The sequence below is a fragment of the Notechis scutatus genome, chromosome 5 (genome assembly GCF_049901735.1).
Source record: "Notechis scutatus isolate UNSWTSFEM ecotype Mainland chromosome 5, rNotScu1.2, whole genome shotgun sequence".
Lineage (NCBI taxonomy): Eukaryota > Metazoa > Chordata > Lepidosauria > Squamata > Elapidae > Notechis > Notechis scutatus.
The window spans coordinates 90,882,274-90,902,111 of NC_142013.1; the positions used below are offsets into that span (position 1 = coordinate 90,882,274).

The 19,838-nt window shown below is 38.8% G+C and overlaps 1 protein-coding gene across 10 annotated transcripts in view; it reads right to left on the bottom strand.

The window, feature by feature from the left end:
• Positions 1 to 16,210: 16,210 nt before the first annotated feature.
• The window catches only part of DOCK9 (dedicator of cytokinesis 9), a 112,627-nt gene continuing 108,999 nt past the window's right edge, over positions 16,211 to 19,838 (bottom strand). For all 10 annotated transcript variants that reach the window (XM_026668925.2, XM_026668923.2, XM_087967306.1 and 7 more), the window contains one exon: positions 16,211 to 17,434. In XM_026668925.2, the coding sequence (XP_026524710.1) occupies positions 17,312 to 17,434 (123 nt within the window). In that variant the 3' untranslated portion in view covers positions 16,211 to 17,311. The remainder of the gene's footprint in view (positions 17,435 to 19,838) is intronic.

The window sequence follows — 19,838 nt, forward strand, 5'->3', positions numbered from 1 at the left end:
TTATGTGTGTGTGTGTGTGTGTGTGTGTGTGTGTGTGTATATATATATATATATATATATATATATATATATATATATATATATATATATATATATATATATATATATATATATTCTTAAGTTTTCGCGGTACTTACATGTATGGCATTCAGCTTTGTTCGGGTATTTTCCCACGTCATAGTAGTGGTGCTTTTAAAGTTGTAGCACGTTTCAGCAGAATCTCATCTGCCATCATCAGGCTTTTGTATAGACGAACACTATACAAAAGCCTGATGATGGCAGATGAGATTCTGCTGAAACGTTGCTACAACTTTAAAAGCACCACTATTTGTGGGAATTGCTATCTGTTTCCTCGCGCGCGTGCAAGGACAACGGGCCTTCTGGTAGTTGTTTGTAACACGAGGCGAGGGACAAGGTCGAAATGTTGCCACTTCTTACCCAGAATTGTAGCAAACTTAAACTTTACAGCTTTGTATTCTCATATGGTATTTTGTGTGATGTAATGAGTTTGTAACAACACACTAACAAAAAATTGCAAACGTTAACAAAGATTGCTTCTAATAAAAGAGGGTGTCAGAGCCTGCCCTGGGCTCTCATCCCGATTTGGCTTCAAGACGACTGCCTCAGTGTCTTCATTCATGAGAGACCACCATAACTGGTGACCCCGACGTGATCATCTGCGAGGTGGTACGTCTTTGGACCATCCATACTCATCGGCTGGCATAGCCTTGGTATACCTCATCCCTGATTCGATCGCAGGCGATCGCCGTGGATCCCTTCGTGAGTATGGGTGGAGGATTCTCTCGGGACCAGAAATTGCACATTGAGGAACTAAGAGAATCAACCAAACGAAATTTTTTCCTTTTTAAAAGAGGGGGCTCTCTTGAAAAACCCCTCAGTAAAGCCTCTTTAGACACTTCCGAAATGATGGCTGCAGCTATCACCAGAGGTAATAAACCATCTGGTAATTGTTACAATTGTGGGAAGCCTGGTCATTTTAAATCACAATGTCAAGCCCCGGCGGGGGGGCAGCAAAGCCCTCCGCCAGCAGAGATGCTCGACAGTAGAGGGGCCGGCAGCTAGCCCCTCTCCCAAGGCTGCCCATATACCATCCACTGTGTATGAATTATCAATGGCAGAAGATGTGTTCATATCCTTTCCCCATCTCTGTCAGCACACAGCTTCCTCCTTCTGCCTCCTTCTTCTCCGATAAAACTGCTCTTACAATCTCACCCTCATGCCCTTCTCAAAGGAATCTCTGTGGTTCCCGATCTGCTCTATCCTTCCTCAAAACTCTCAGCCTCTCTCTCTTTTTTTAACAAACTTTGTTAATTTTTAAAGACATGCAGAACATGGATACACAGAAACACAAAACATAAAAGCATAAAAAATCTCTTTTCTGAAAGTTGCTTAGTCCCAGGTCAAAACTCTTGGTACAGACACAGATTCAGATTCATGTTCATTTTGCATACCATTGGCATTTTGCATACCATTGGCATTTTGCATACCATTGGCATTTTGCATACCATTGGCATCTTATTGGCATTTTCAATTTTCTACATAGCTTCTCCTCTCTTTTGAATTTTCTCGGTTTTATTTTGTTTATCTCCTCTCAATTCGAATCATAGTTTGTTATTCTTTGTTCTATTTCCAGTTTCTTCTTTGAAGAAAAACTTCTCCTGTGCACTGAATGGAGTGTGATGCCTTTAACTCTTTCCCCTATATTTGTAATATTTAATATAGAACACATAATTTGCACTGGGATTCTATCTGGTGCATTCTGAAATTGTGCAGTATTGTTATTCATTAGTGTTGATGTTCATTTGTGTCTTGAATATTTGGTACATTGCTTTTCAGTTAAACCACATCACATATTATTGATCATTATTTCATTGCAGTGTTCCCCCTTCTCCTACTTCAGATCTTTCATTTCACAAAAGGTTTCGCTGGGATAACATAGTCTAATCATTGATGTTGACAATCATTTATGTCTTGAACATTTTACCCCTTTCGGTTAGATATCATGCCTTTGTGGGAACACTTATGCTTTCCAGGATTGTTCCCCCCCCCCCCCCACATCCCATGTCTTAAATCATTGTTTCATTACAGTACTCCTTTTCTTGGCAAAGGTTTCACTAGATTATACTGAGTGTTTTGTCACATTTTGAATTGCATGTTGTTTCCAGTTTTCTATGGTTATTTCTGGATGCAGGTGTAGAAGTGCGGTCTTGTGTCCCTTTCTGAAATCCCTTTTTCAGTGGAATTTGTCTATTGTCTCTGGAGAACTTTTGCTTAAGGCCTCTCATCTCTTCCTTTCTCCCTTGCTTCTTCTTCTCCTTGTAAAATATTGGAAAAGAGTGCCTAGGACACCTTTCCCTTCTTGCTTTTCTTTTTTAAAATTTTGATATACAAGTTTCAGTCCATCCACACGTGATGCCATTGTGTAGACATCCCTCGAACAATTACAACAATATTTAGGGGCTATTAATTGGACCCGTCCCTATTTTGGCATTACTACACATGCTCAACCCCGTTTGATGTGTTAAAGGGAGGAACCACTCCAGGGGATAAAATTACCCTTACAGATCATCAATTAAAAATCACCCAGGACATATAGCACATTATGCAGAAAAGGTGGGTCAACCGATGTCACAACAATGCTCCTATTTCCTTAATCTTGCTCAATACACCCCCTCCTTACCTATTGCTGTATTAACCCAAAAGTCTCAGCACACTAGCAACCTCCTTATCTTAGAATGGATACATCTTCCTCAACACTCCTAAAAAATCTCTTAGTCTGTTAAAACTGGTTGTTGAAAATGCAAATGAGGATTGAAAGAGGATTCTGCAGCCTCTATCTGCCCGAGGGGGGGCTTCCCTCTCGGACTATCTAAAGGCTTGCAGAATCGTGGGAACTGAGGACCATGATTGTTTGTTGCAAGTAGGTGGATGGGTCAAGCAGGGTTGAAGAAGGAAAGAGGAAATCAGGATTTGCAGTCATGATAGGAGCAGGGGAGGTCATAAAAGGGCTCCCTCCCTTCCTTCATGGTCTGTGCAGAAATGTGAGTTGTTAGGATTGGAAACCTGAGGAAAAAGAGAAAGATGAGTTGGGAAACTGAGAAGGGGTGAAGGTGGTTTCTGTGAATGCAAAGTATGTTTGAAAGTAAACAAGAAAGTAGCAAGGAAAAAAGAAATGGGAGGGCGACCCCTGATGGGCTGGCCTTTCCAGAGAACACAGATTGATTTCATCGAAGTACTAACTCCATACGCATAAAATGCTTTCAACTACTGCCCATCCTTCACTTCCTTCTCTGTCTCTAAAAATCTTCTCTCTCTTTTTGTTACATTGCAACACCTTGTTGCACAGCACCAGCACCCGCTCTTTGTAGCACACATTCGCAGCCACCAACCCTTCCCAGGAATTCTCCAGGAAGGCAATGATATGGCTGATGCGGCAGCTGCAGCTGCAACCGCAGACAGCGCCATTTCTTGCATGATTCTTTCACAACAAACACCCTGGGACAGTCATAGTTATTTTCATCAAAACAAAAAAGCCTTGGCCAGACAGTTTAAATTCAAATTTAAAAATGTCACAGGGTTGCCAGGACTCCAGAATGCATTGAATGTTTGCTTGTTTACTCTTAACTTCCTCAATGAGTCCGGATCCCCCCCATGCACAGCAGCATCACGTCATTTCGCTTCCTCGCCTCATCCTGAACCCAGACCAACGGTATATTTTCATCAGCGTCATGCCAGATCCTCAGTGGAAAGGTCCTGCTGAACGTATAACCTGGGGACGAGGGTACGCTGACAACAACAACACCATCTGGGTCCCTGGACGACAAGTAAGGCCTTTTCTACCCAAACCAGCCTTGCCTACATCAGCATCATGAAGCTGCTCACTGCATTCATCATTTGCTTCCTGGGTTTCCACATCGTTCCTGCCAATACAACAGCCATCCCATCCTCCTGCGATGCCTGCATCAAAACTACTCGCAGCGGAACAAAGACCCAGTCCACCCTGATCTATCATACTTTGAAGCCTGAGTGCAACTCCACGACAGTCTCCCCTTGTCTGCATAACAACACTCAATATGCACGATGCTACACCAAACAAGGTATCCAATGCTACGAACCAAAGGCTGTGGGGCCCATCATCGCCTCGCTGTATGTCTATGCCTACAAAGGAGGATCCAGCTCTGACTTTGCCTCAATGTTCTCTACCAGTCAAGCAAAAAATGGGTACATTACCCATAATGTCACTCGGGGGGATACCAACACTTCTGTGTGTTTTGATGCTTGCTTTGCCATCAACAAAGGCCAAGGTCCTAACGACGCTGCAGGAGTCACCTGCGGCTCACACAGCTGGCAAAGATCTTATCTACAGGAAAGGAAATATCTCTTCCAAAAGGTGTCCGGGACTAATGTGGGGGCCACCACTGTTTACACTGATACACCCCACCTATTGACTCTGCTCAAGTAAGAGGCCCTCAAAATATTAATATCACTGTTAAATCAAGCTCTACTTCATGTACCACTAACAAATGTAATCCTATTTGCTTGTACACTCACTTACCTGAAACAAGGGGGTACCATACCCACACATATACATGCTCAATAGAATTATAAGGTTGCAAGCTGTATTAGAAATTATAACCAATGAAACTGCTCTTGCTTTGAAAACATTAGCTAAAGAAAGTGCATTGTCTAGAACATATATCATGCAAAATCGTTTGGCGTTAGATTATCTTCTTGCCAAAGAAGGAAGAGTGTATGGAAAATTTAATCTTAGTAATTGTTGTATTGAAATAGATGATAGTGGAAAAGTTATCCAACAAATCACTGATAGAATGATCAAGATTGCACATGTACCTGTACAAACATGGAATGGTCCTGATTTTAGAGACATGTTTGGATCCTGGTTCCCAAAATTACCTGGTTTGCAAGCTATTGTAGCGCTTATTGGTATGATTGCTCCAGGATGTATTATATTGCCTTGTGTATTACCTATCTTTGTACGCACTATTTCTAACAGTTTATCCCTTTTGGTTGAGAAAAAAGCCACTGCACAGGTAATGGCTCTCTGGAATCAACAAATAACTACCACATATGAACCACTGCCATCCGAAGACGAAATGGGAGAGCCAACCTGTGATGACCCAGACGAGGACAAGATGTTTGTGATGGTCGAAGAAGTCACGAATGCCATGGATAACATCAGCATACACAGCACTCTTGCCTACGCGCCTGACAAAGGCTGCTGTTGGAACTAAAACACTCCCTGTCTTTTAAAAAAAGAAAAACAGAGGAGATGTGGGAATTGCTATCTGTTTCCTCGCGCGCGTGCAAGGACAACGGGCCTTCTGGTAGTTGTTTGTAACACGAGGCGAGGGACAAGGTCGAAATGTTGCCACTTCTTACCCAGAATTGTAGCAAACTTAAACTTTACAGCTTTGTATTCTCATATGGTATTTTGTGTGATGTAATGAGTTTGTAACAACACACTAACAAAAAATTGCAAACGTTAACAAAGATTGCTTCTAATAAAAGAGGGTGTCAGAGCCTGCCCTGGGCTCTCATCCCGATTTGGCTTCAAGACGACTGCCTCAGTGTCTTCATTCATGAGAGACCACCATAACTATTATGACGTGGGAAAATACCCGAACAAAGCTGAATGCCATTATATATATATATATATATATATATATATATATATATATATATATATATATATATATATATACATACATACACACACACACACACACACACACACACACACACACACAAAACATACACACACACACACCTATTGATTGTGGAATCTTAATATGTTAACAATCAGTAAGGGACTTCCATATTCATTCCAGAGTGAACAACTTTTTCTATAGGTGCAGCAACACAATTTAAAATAGACTGTTGAAAGAACAAAAGGGCAGAAAGAACTGATGTAGAAATTTGGGGCAATAGGACTTAATGGGAGTTTGGTTCATTTTGTTATCTACAAATAGTAAAAAGTACACTACGTATTTTCTAAAAATATTATGTAGGCTTTTGAGGAAATTTTCAACTTTTTGAATTTCAGACAAGCAAATTTATATTGTGTGTGCACGCTAAATTTAGGTACATCAAAGGAAGTACTGCAAGTAATGTGGATGAATCAGTTTCTTTGCTGCAGTGATATTTTGTTCTGTGTTGCTGCTCAGCTGCTATTTTATGTTTGTATTTTTAGCTTTTTGTTTTTAATTGTTAACGGAGGGATCCTTGATGTTCTCTGTGTTTGATTGTTTTCTTGCAGACGTTTCATTACCCAAACTAGACAACATCATCAGTGCTGGTAAGAAGTGGGGTTTGCTCTCAGTTTATATTCTAGCCTTGTCAGTGTTAGTGGAGATGGTCTTGGAGGGCTGTTTACTGTTGGCTTGTTTGCCGGTTCCTTGATTGGGGTATTGTTGACTTGATTGTTGGTCTGATGTTAATCTTGCAGTTAATCTACACCGCTCTGGGTGCTGATTGCTGGTGGGGAGGTGTTTTGGTCTTTTTGTTCTGTTTTTAGCTTGTTCATTTTCTCTTTTGCATAATATGTAGATATTTTATATGTTTATATGTCCATTGATGGCTAATTTGTCAGAGAGGATTCAAAGTATTTCTAGCAGGACTACCAGATTCTATAATAGGTTTATTTCCTATGCCATGCGTTTGGTAAACTTGCAAAGTTCGTTTTTCTCGCCATGTACATGTATACATTGGAACTAGACTATGATGTTTGTCTGTGTCATATAATATATGTGAGTATATATATAATTTTGTATTTATTTATTTTGTCACGTTTATGAACTATGTATATTGGAGGTGGTGAGCCTTTGAGAGCTGTATGCAACAAAATTTCATTTTAACGTATGCCAATTTGTGTACATTCAAAATGACAATAAAGTTATTCTAAGTCTAAGAGTGCCAGGATTCTAGAAATTTGGTAGCATTATTGTACTCGGCTTGGTCTAGGATGGTCACAGTTTCCCAACTGAAATTATGATCAAATCTGTCCATATATTGTTTAAGTAAAGAGTTTTCATCGTATTTTTTCACCACTAGTTCATGGATGTGTTCCGCCAGGATAGGTAGTAAGTTGTTCTTTGGTAAACTGGTGTTGATGGTTCTCTGGGTGTTCTCTAATTGGACCTTTTTAAAAAATTATGGTGAAGGTGTTGTCTACATATCTGATCCATATTTTGGGTTGTATTTTTGGAAGCAAAGTTGTGCACAAACCTTTCATAAACATATTAATTGCTAAGAACTATATTGTAAGAATTTATCATCCTGTGATTGTAGATTAAGCATTGTTCTTGAAAATATGAATGAGACATAATGCATTGTTCATTTTTTAAAAAAAAGAAAAATTAATTAAGTTGCCCTAAAAGATAACTATGGCTGAAAATATTTAATTCATTGTGCTTGTAACCCATTTCAGCATATGATATGAATCTTATGCTGGAATGCATTCATTCAAGTCAGTATATTCTTCCAATAGCTTCTGGCTTATCCACATGGTCTTCCATATTACCACTTCCAGTAGCCCAGAGAAAACACACCAACCATATATAACAGACAATCAGAGTTGGAAGGGACCTTGTAGGCCATCTAGTCCAACCCCCCCACCCAAGTGGGAGACCCTACACCATTTCTGACAGATGGCAGTCCAATCTCTTCTTGAAAGTCTCAAGTGATGGCACTCCCACAACTTCCAAGGGCAAGCTATTCCATTGGTTGATTGTTCTTACTGTCAGAAAGTTTCTCCTTATTTCCAGGTTAAATCTCTCCTTGTTCAGTTTATATATTTTATATATATATATTATTCATTTTATATATATCTTTATTTATATATATTAACAATATCTTTATTGAGATTACAGAAACAGAATCTTCAACTATACAAGTACTTCTCCCCTCAAAAGAACTAAGGAAGGTCCATTTTGAGATGTTTTCTCCACCTCACACTCTTCCTTTAGACTCAGATTTTATCAAACTATTATCCATGCTGTGACCTTTTTCTCCTGCAAATTGTAGACAGGCAGCAATGTTCATTTTGGAGGCTAGTGGCCTTCTCCTTGCAACTCAGCCATGCGAGCTATTGTCCAGGGTTCTCCTGCTGGGAGTCTCATAAACACCAACAAGTGCACCTTTAACTTTTGTAGATATTACGTTGGCTCTTGGAGACTTCCTGGAATATTATACATCTTGCCCTTGGTGTGATCTTGGCCGATTGTCCACTCTGAGGGAAGCTAACAATAGTGTTGAATTACCTCCATATGAGCACAATCTGCCTATTAGTGGATTGAGTCCAAATTCCTTGGAAATAGTTTTCATAATCTTTTCCAGCCTGGCAAATTGTTGGGTTTTTTTTTTAGCAGTCCCCAGCAATTTCCTTTGTTCAAACCCGTGTTGTGAGATCAGCTTTTGACAGTGAATTGCCAGAAATCTGTTGTTAAATAATGCAGGACTTCCCACATTCACACCTGATTATCATCCCATTGATTGAAACACCTGGCTCTAATTTCCCCTTCAAATGAACTGATATTCCTAGAGGCTCACATCTGTCTATTACTGAACAATATGTAGCAGCTTGGGATCATTGTCCCCAATAAATAAATGAACAAGCATAAATATTTTGACTCGTTTGTTTAATTTTAGGACTTGGTGGAGAACAGATCATGTTTTAGATCATATTTATGCAGTAGTATTAAAAATTCAAAAGAGTTCACAAATTTTAGGCACTACATATCTTTCTTCCTGGATACTTTGAATCGATTGAAACAGATATTTTTTTTCTGAAAGCTAAATGATGAAACTTCCTACATTTTTCTACTTAGACACTTTAGCTAGTGCAAAATGTAGTGGCCTGTTTGCAGGTGGGCAGAGTTGAAATATAACATATTTCATTTGCATATAACAAGCTCTCCAATACTGTAGGGTGGCCCTCAAAGGAAATGTTGACTGATGTTTGACTTGACTACTCTTTCATTGGATCCATTTTAGTGATCTACTATCACCCCAGTCACTGCGTTCTTCCAGCAGATAGTGGCCACAGACACCTCTAAGGTAATTAAAGGCACTTCTAAATGTATACAATCTGGAAGGAACCTATACTTCCCTATACTTCCACATGGCAAAGAGGAATGATGTGACTTTAAATTGCATTGAAGGGCTGGAAACTTGCCTTGCCAAGCAGTCTCTGTAATGCACAAGTGAAAGAGGCTCAAAGTACACAAAGTTAACTTTACTCTCTGGCCTTGAACTACACTCATGCCATTAGCAGTAGCACATATTAAATACTCCAGCCCAAAAGATCATGTGCCAAGATAGAACTTGAAGAGAAATCATAATAAAGAACTGACAAACAGTGGGTTATAAAGCTTTAAAAGCAGGACCTGAACCATTCCAGGATCAAAGGTCTGGAATGAGCTCTGTTGCCATTGCAGTACAATCTGAAGCACTGGAAGGGTAAGAGACTAATGGGAACTTGGAGGAAAGTAGAAGAGATAGATGGTCTGACATTTGTCAGAAAACCTCTGTGACGGCCTAGCTATTGATAGTGTACTAGGACAATGGGAATCATGGGGTTATAGCTGCAATAAATGGAAACATTGTACCAGGAAATAAGGTTTAGTTTCCATGCCATAATCCAGGAGTGTCAAACTCGATTTCATTGAGGGCCGCATCAGGGTTATGTTTGACTTTGGGGGGCTGGGGTGGGCGTGGCCAGGGTGCACGGGGCCTGCTCAACGTCACTTGTGTTGGGGGTGCCCGTAGGCCCGAGCACTCTGCCAGTGAAAACGGTCTCCCGAGCTCTGTTTTCAGCAGCGACAGCCTCCTACAACCCTCTGCCAGCAAAAATGGAGCTCAGGAGGGCTATGTGCGGCACTCCTGAGCTCAATTTTGCAAAAGCACCACAGGCCAATCCTTCGCTTTTTCCAGGGTGGGCCAGATCTAAGCACCCCGTGGGGCAGATCCAGCCCCCAGGCCTTGAGTCTGACACCCCTGCTATATAATACTATGAAGTGCCTTTGCAGCCTTTTCCTTATATCCACCAGGATATTTCCATGTCTGGAGTTTTCTTAGACTCAATTGTCCGCTTTCATCTTCAATAACCTAAAGGGGAATATATGGCTTCTTTTGGAGTCCTTTCCCTTTATTTGCCTCTTCTCCTTTTCAGATTTTTCTGCAAAAATATGTGAAATGGCCTTGGGGTTTAAGAGCCAATGAATGCAGATAACCAGGGACAATAGGTAAGGCGAGGTGAAAGTGTCTTTTCCTCTTGCCTTTCAGAATGTGTTGCAAGACCTCTGGTTGGAGGTCTGCTGTCTCTTGTTCATTGCTGTATGCACTTACCAAGTTTGATGTTACTCTGCTCCAGGAGTCATGAAAGGTATAGTATGTTTCTTCCCCAGTGATGCTTGTTCTTGTTCTAGATTCTGGTTGTCCAGTTGTCTTGCTAGTCTCCACCTTACTTCCTAGCGTGCATTGTAAATAACAAGACTGGGGTTCCTTATTCAATGCCTTTGGAAGTAGAGCTTCCTTTTCCTCATGTCCCTCTCCCAGTTTATTTAATTTGTATTTATTTATATCCTGCCTTTATTATTTTTATGAACAATTCAAGGTGACGAACGTATCCAACATACCTTCCTCCTTCTATTTTTCCTACAACAACAATCCTGAGAGGTTATTTGGGTAGAGAGTGACTGGCCCCCAGATCACCCAGCTGGCTTTCATGGCTAAGGTGATACTTGGGCTCATGGCAGGGGTGGGATTCAAATATTTTAACAACCGGTTCTCTGGGCGTGGCTAGGTGGGTGTGGTCATGTCACTGGGTGGGCATGGCTTCCTTTTTGGCAGCCCCCCATTTTTTGGGCCTTCTGGGCCTCAGGGAAGCTTCCTGGGCAAAGCAGTAAGACAGCGAGGGGAATCCCGGCACAGCTGATCATAGGAACAGCTGATCATCAGGAGGGGGGAAAAAAGAAATACCTTAAAGAGTGACTGGGAGGGGGAGAACACAGTCAGCGATGTCAGGCATGCACGCGATGTCACGCATGCGTGATAAAGACTGACTGGGCGGGGAGCGGCGGGCAGAGAGGGGAGGGGCCAGCCAGGGGCATGATTTGCCAGTTCTCCGAACTGCGCAGAATCATAACAATCGGTTCTATAGAACTGGTCCGAACTGGTAGAATCCCACCCCTGGCTCATGGTCTTCTGTTTCTAGCCTGATGCCTTAACCACTAGATCAGACTGGTTTTGGCAGTTGATTATTCTTTTTTGCATTTCTGTCAGGAGGCTATGTGGCAGGAATGACATAGTCACAGAAATGAATAACCCACCAAAAGGATGTTCTTTGCCTCCTGAGCCAGGATGCAGCCTCAGTCCGCCTATTCCACCTCTTCCTCCTCCCTTTCTCATCTCAAAGTTCAGCATCAGCTGTCTGCTACTTTGAGGTGACCTGAGAGAGAATGCAGGTTGTTGGCTTGTGGGATATCTGGAATGTTTTGGAAAGTAGGCCAGGTGCTGAAGTCTCCTAGATTTATATGGGGGAATATCCCTCCTTTTGGTTATGTGGGAACCCAGCCAGGATTTTGAGAAGTGGACACCCTAATCTAACAAGATACTCTGTAGATACTGCAGATCATAGGAATAGATACCCTGTAGATACCTTTATTGTACCCATATTGGAATTCACTTTTAAAAGTTTTAAACGTTTTAAAATATAATTGCAATTACATAATCCTAATTGGAGATAAAGGTATGAACTCAGAGCTGTTCTGCAGAGGCAGAAGACAAACAAAAACATGCCTCATGCACGGAAATAAATCCTACTACCCTAGTAATGAATCTTTTTGCTCTCAGTCAGCTGGGCATTTCCCAAAAGCAACTGCAGCCAGCAGCTTCTATTCAATTAAAATCAGGGGAGAATTTATCCCTTTTCCCCATTTTGATGCATTTTTAAAAAGAAGGTGAAGATCTTGGAGTCTATAAGCACATTTCCACAAATGGACTCTGCCAACCACAAAGGAACTCCTGTGATCACATAATAACCATCTGTCTTCATGAACAGAATGAGATGATTTTTGATTCTATGTGGGGGGAGGGGTTTGATTTTTAATATTTGTCTCTTTTAAATGTTATATGCTGTTTTTTATGCTTTTGATGTTTTATTTGTACACTGCTCAGAATCCCTTTCTGAGGGTGGTTCTTAAACATGATAAATAAATAAATTTGGAGCAGGACAGGATGTTTGCTCATCATTGTCAGCACTTCAAGCTTGACATATCAGACAGCGATAATGGATCAACTTGACTGCTTCAGATAGAGAATGGAAGTGCCCTAAAGGTAGAATTACAACTCCCAGTTCCCTGTCAGTCCTGGTTGGGTAGTGTTGGTTCAGCAAAACCTGAAATGCTAAGAGGCTGTACATCCCTGTGTTCCGGAAAGTGGAGATAGAATAAGGAAAAGATAGAATAAGGAAACGCCTAGGTGCTAGTTGGAATGTAGAATGTCATGGATGACAGCAAGAGGAACCCTGTTAGAGAGGAACCAGCATATTTTTCTGGGATTTGTAATCAATACGGAAGAGACTTTCGGAGAAAGTCACTACTACAACATCTCTGCCAAAGAAGTACATGTTATGTTGTTTCGTAAAACCTCAGAGAAGTAGCAACAAATACTGTAAGTCAGACCAATGTCCCAATATAAGAATAAATTCATATATATAAACTTGTTTAGATAGAGAAAAAAAACTATTGATATCCTATGAGTGTCTTGGATTTGGGAAAACATTTGGATGTTTTATACATTTGGAACGAGAAGATAACTTACTTGAAAAGAAGTCATATTGCATTTGTTGAGGTCAAGGTATGACTAAATTTTCTAAAAATTAAATTGGAAATTCCTCTTTCAGCAAAGCATCAAAAAAGTTTTTTAAAAAAGCAAGACATTTCAATGAGACATCATCATCATGCAATTTCACAAGCCTGTACTTCAATACATAGGATTAAATTTAACCTAAATTTAAATTTCCAGTTCAGGTATAATATCTGTAAATCTCTAAGAAAGGCTTAAAGATCTGCATAAGAATTTTTAAAATCTCTAATAACTGAAAATGAAAACACCAAATATGAATCATCACTATTAAATTAAGGTTATAGAGCAAGATGATGGGCAGATTCCAAGAAATAATTCAGTTCTACTTACCTACATTCTAAAAAGTAGGTCTAATAAATTTATAATTACTTGTCTCTTTAATTTCTTATATAACAGTTAAATATTTATCTCAGCTTGTTTTCAATTCTGAAGAAAATAAAGGCATCAGATAAAAAGAAAAGAAGCTAAAACAAACGTTAAAACCTGAATTACCTTTACAATCTATTTTTAGTTAAAAATGACTAAATCTTACAAAATATTGTATGTTGAATTATACATGTCTATTGTTTTAAGTATATTCTATGATTCCAATCAAAAAGTATGGACAATTTCTTGTGCAAAAAGTGGCTAATTAACTCTGAGAGTATGCCTTCATGCCCAAAACTTTGTATTTAAAGGTAAATCTGACACCAGTTTAATTCAACTTAAAAACCATTTTTGCCTTAAAATACTAAATAGGAGTTTGTACCATCTAAAATTTAGATTTCTTTTAATATAAAGTTTTAATTGCTAGGCCAGAATTACTGTAAGTTTTATTTATTTTTTATTTAGCATATGGCATATGATTTACACTGTACTATTGTTGATACTTCTATATTACCTCCACTTCAACAATAATTCGTCATGACAAAGTTGTCATATTTTGGTTAGGTTAATTGAAGAAATATGAAAACATAGTCTAATTCTATGGTACACGTAAATTTTCTCCATTTTGTGCTTGAGTTTACTATTTTTTGCAAGATTGAATCTGGGTCAATCACTGGGACCAGAGGTGTACTTTTCCCGGGTTCCCCGAAGAGCCTATCTTCAGGGAACTTCTCTCTACTGCAGAGGTCCCCAAACTTGGCAACGTTAAGACCTATGGTCTATGAACCCCTGGGGGGGGGGCTTGATATTGGCACGGGGGGTCCACGAAGGCTTGAAGAAATGTTATGATTTAGAGTTAAGTCTTGGAGGTCCATGGCCATGGTCCTTGCCCACAGAAGTTATTTAAAAGGGGTCCATGGTGAAGAAAAGGTTGAGAACCACTGGGCTAGGTATTGGTACTTTGAACAGATTCCTTTCATTCAATATTGCTAGCTAATGAGGGAAAAAATACAGGTAGTTCTTGACTTAACAACAGTTTAATAACCGAAGTTACATTGAAAAAATTTACTTATGACCGTTTTTCATACAACGATTGTAGCATCCCCATGATCATGTGTTCAAAATTCAGGCTCTTGGCAACTGACTCATATTTATGATGGTTGCAGTGTCCTGGGATCATCTGATCACCTTTTGCATCTTTCTGACAAGCAAAGTCAGTGGGGAAGCCAGATCCACTTAACAACTGGGTTACTAATTTAACACCTGTGGTGATTCACTTAAGAACTGTGGCAAGATTGCAAAACAGGGCAAGCCGCAACAAGTGTTTTACTTAGCAACAGAAATGTTGGGCTCAAATGTGGTCATAAGTTGAGGACTACCTGTATCTTTACTGCTGGTAGTTTGAAATTACAGGCAAAAGCTGGAGCAGTAATGAAAGGCTGGGGAATATATTGTCATTGAAATGTTACGAACAATTTAACTATATTTTTTCCTTTGAGGTGTGCTTAGTATAATAAAAAACAATAAAATAAGCATTAAATCCCAATATTGTTAACTATATGACTAATAATAAGTATGTTGTATTTTTTTTTCTCTGTAGGTTTCTATCACAGTCCATGTAAATAAAGATATCAATTCAGCTGGATTGCAGTGTCAATTTAAAATCCCCTTCCTTTTTTCATTCAGTTGCTGGCCTTTGCGGAAAGCAACCTCTAGTGTGTAAAGTCAACATCAGAGAAACTAAAGATGTAGGACAGGCAATATCCAGCAACCAGTTTTGCCTGTCCAGATGTGAAATACTTTGAAGGGTGTGCTCCTTCTTAAAATGTGTCAGTGAAACTGCAAATGTAAGACTACAGTAATAGATCAACAATAAAAGGACAGATTAAGCAGGCTCTGTGTGTCACAACATATTTGGACATCCGCTGTTCTACATGATTAGGTAACCCAGTTGATTTATCAGGCAATTATTAGAAGCAGGATTACTTGGATGAAAAGGGCTAAGCATGCAGAGGAAATCCCTTTACAAATCACAGAGAGAATGCCATGTTAACATTCCCACCTGCATATATATCTTTCCTCACAAAAGCATTTGGAACGATCAGCCCTTCATCTACTGTAGGAATTATGCCCCTTTTATTATTTACCTTGGAATTTAGCCATGTGAAACTGTGACATAATTAGATTTTAGCCCATAAGATGCAGGACTGCAAAGAGGTGAGAAGAAAAGTAAATTTCAGCACTTGGACTCTGTTACTTGATGACAAGAAAAATACAGCAGTCGCTTCATTTATTCACATACTTAATTATTTATGCTTTGCCTTATTTCCTGATTTAGCTGTTTTTGATGTAGCCCATGACATTGTCTGAGCTTTACTTATTTTTTTAATACATCTTAAAAAAGAAAATTTCCTGCTAATGTTGTATATAAACAAATTTCTGATGATTCCTAGTGACTTTAAAGAAATCTGATGAGATTTCTTCTAGTATTTTCTGGCAATTATATTATTTTGAAAATACATATTGGTCAATATCTTATCTGCTTTGGAAATTTCTTAGATCCATATCAGTTTGAGCAATCTAGTTCTCTTGATCTTCCCTTTTCCCATTTTTGAAGATTTTGTTTGGCATTTTATTCATTGTCCAGGATCAAAATGTATAAAGTTCAACCAGATATTCAGCAAGTTCCTTCAATATTCTGTAATTCAGCTGGATCTGGGCTCTTCACTAATTAAAAATACAAGCCATATAATGGTAGCCAACATTGAATTTTGCATAAATTAAAGTTATTCTAAAAACAGAATAGTAGGAAATCATTAAGTTTCTAATGCATACATCAAGGAATTTAAACAACTATCTTAAACACCAAGAAATCTAGCTATGGTAATAATTTCTATCAACATCTCTACATAATAAATCAGAATTTCCAAGTGACACATATGAGTAGAATCATTTATTGCAAATCTTAAGAATAGCACAAACCTAAACCAAATATGTCAAAAAAGAATATGAAAATATTATTTATTAAAATAATGTAATACTTGATTTTAGTGATTTGTTTTGCAAAATAAAAAGATCCAAATAAATTGCACATAAATTAATTTTTTAAAAAATATAGATGTTATACATAATGTTTAATTACAGCAGGACAGTGATTCCAGTTAAATAAAATTAAAACCTTTATCTTTCTCAGGTATAAAATTATTCATGTCTTTAAGCAACACAGCAAAAGCCTTAAATTACATCACCATTTCCACAGTAGTCATCACCACTTTTATATTCCACCACTTTGGCAAAATTAGGTATTTTTTTTTAACAGTGCATAATGTTACAGAAAGTGTATACAACTTCATATTGCACTTTATATATACAAATAAAATGTAAAAGAAAATAGAGCATTTACTTGGAATGAACATGAATCCATCACAACTGTAAAAGGATGAAAGTGAGTATGAATATTAAAAATATTTAAAATGCAATACATTTATATAGATCTTATAAGCTGTATTAACAAACTTTTACATTTATCGTTTAAGATAATATCATATAGTCACCATTGATTGGAAGTAAATACTTGATTCATTTTAAGCTTATAAGCTCTCCAAAATGCCAGTAAGTTATAAAATAGAGCACAACTGTTAGTCGACATTATAAAAACCTACTTCTACTTACATTAACACCTCTATTTAGTGCTTATTTAGTTCATAGTGGTTAATACTTTTATCAGTTGATATGTGCATAACTTCAGCAACACTCTCATAAGTTTGTGTCTACACACGTTCCAAATCTGCCTACATTGTGCCATTCACTTCATGAAATCCTTATGCGATCAGTTTTCCTAAATACTTCTCAGAACATATAATATTGCAAGCATAATATAAAAATATGTGCATTTTTGATGTCTTATTTCTTTATACCTGATTGATACAATAACTAGAATCTGCATAGTTCTTTCACGATTTTTTATTTCATCCTGAGTTAGCAAGCCATCCCCAAACCCTCTTGTTCCAAAGTCAAGGTACTTTCACGTATAAGACAGTTATGCAATTGAAGAAGAGCTGGGCATCCCATGAACTGTTGTGCTTGTTGCTGTCCCACTAATGGCATTGAAAATGTGTAGTGAGTTGGACATTGCATTGGCCTTTTCTTCCACAGCAGTAATCTTAAAAAAGAAAAAAGGGTGTCTTACACACAGGCTGAGAACATTGTAAAGAATAATAATCTTTGTAAAGATTAGGGTATCAGCCAATTTTGAATATCCCTTGCATGAATGTAATTTTTAAAATGAGAACCGCGTATTATACCTCTATGTACTTTAGAAAGAGACAAAATGATTTACCTGATGACACCACCCCAATTATTTAAAGGGATTATACTTCCCGTGTATATTATTGCAATGAGGTTTGGCTGACTTCTCTAGTGGAAAAACAGTTATGGATCATTCCCAGTCACAGAAATGAAAGACAACAATGGATTATGTAGCATGACGGTACATTAAATAAAGCCCATTTCTATATTGAACATATTTGCTATTTCCCCCCAAGAAAATAACTTCTTTTAAAAAAATGAAGCACATTAATCTTATATGACTGATAATTTTTCAATTACACAATATTAAAACATGAAAAATGGATTTACTGGTTCAGGACAATTTGTAAATAAATTAGTCAAATAAGGGTGGAGGTAGGTATTTTATTTCTGATCTCTAAGCCAGCTAAAATATTTTTGAGTAATTGAAGAATATCCAATGTCATACAGGTTTTGGAAGCTGGCTTACTAATATCAATATTAATATTAATATTAACTATTCAGATCTGCACGTATGGCAAGATATGATTAAGCAAAAGTGAAAATAAAAGTTAGTGGGGAGGAGAGGTCAGCACACAAAATGAAGTTTATCAGAACTTATTTGGTTACTAATCAAGTATGTTGCAGATAGCTCCGACTGCAATTCTTACCATTCCTAGTCACAATCACCAGTAATTATGCTGGCTATGGAATGGGACAGCTTGCAACGGCCAGCTTGCCACTAGCAGCTCTCCGCTGCAAAGTTGCCTCTGCCAACCCACCCGCCAAGTCATCACAGGACAACTCAGAGGTGGGCTGCACATACTTTAACAACTGGTTTGCTGCAAATGTGAGAGCATGTGTGTACGCTCCCTTTGTGTGCACCATCTGCGCTTGCGCGTGGTTGCAAAACCAAGGGAATTTCCTGTGCATGGCAGCCAAGTGAGTAGATCAGGCGAGGTGCAGAAAGGAGCTAGGCTGCAAGCGCACGAGCAAAAAGCTGAGATATATAGGACAGGATAGCTCCTGGGCGGTTGGTTGGGCCCAACCAGTGGTTGTATGGGCAAGCTGGTCTGAACCGGCAGCAGCCCACCACTGGGACAACTCCATATGGCCAACTCGCCGCGGGGACAATTTGCTGCATCTAGCCAAAAGAAGAGCTGGTTGAGTGAGTGGGTGGGCAGAGTGCAGAGCAGCAGTGGCTTTCCATTTTCACCTCCCTGGCCACCATCGCCACAGCTATGGAGCTTTGTTCCGGATAGGCCAAGGACGTCAGCGGGTGATGGGGAAGTGGCGGCAGCCAGAGGCGTCCCATTTTCACACCACCTACTGCCACTGCCTCATGTCTCCAGTCCTGAGTTCGGGGTGATGGTGGCAGGGGGTGTGAAAATGGGAAGCCCTCACCTACCCGCTTGCTCTCTCAGCTCTCCTTCTGGTCACCCATGAAGAGTTGCCTCACTGAGTTGCAGGGACTTGGCGGCGGTGAGCTGGCCATGCCAAGTTGTCCTAAATCCTGCTGGCTAGGGATTTCAAGAGTTGCAGAGCACAGTATCTTGAAGTTATTAGCTTGGGCAAGACTGCCTACACTACCTGTATGGTAAACTAGGGCTAGAGAATGAGAAACTACTTCATTTATTAGAAACAAATCTAATATGCAATATAAACAAGGGTAATGCAATTTGTCTTGTGTTAATAAGTTAAAGTCAAATAAAACATAACTAAAAGACAAAGAGAAAACTAGAAAGAAACTAAAAGATATTACCATCCCAGCTGATCACATTTTCAAAGCAGCATAGGGAAAAAGAAAAGGAAGAAAGAGAGATGCCCATTAAGGTTTCTACGGAATATAGAATATATAACACTTTTCTCAAAGAAAATTTGTTTAATTTCTTTAATATGTATTTAGGAAAGCAAAATAGGTATTTAAACTTTGCAAAAAAAAAGAGTACACCCTTTATAATAATAAGATAAAAATGTAAGATATTTCAATAAGAGATCAATAAATTTTAAAAATACAAGATTATTTCATAATTGGAAGCCTCTAAGGAGCACCATATAGAGAGAGTTGAATGGCTTAAATCTTTCAGATTGCAAATCTCATGAGAAATTTGTTGCTCTACTCCCTCCTGAAATCTTGAGAAATTTTCATAAACTATTGGCACTCAGGCTGGACACCACCCACAGAGTCTGTATCATTCACTGGAATCAGTTATATTAAGAGTAGCTCCAATTATAGCAGGGTTTAAATTGGTTTTGGAAAGGCACACAGGGGTTGCATA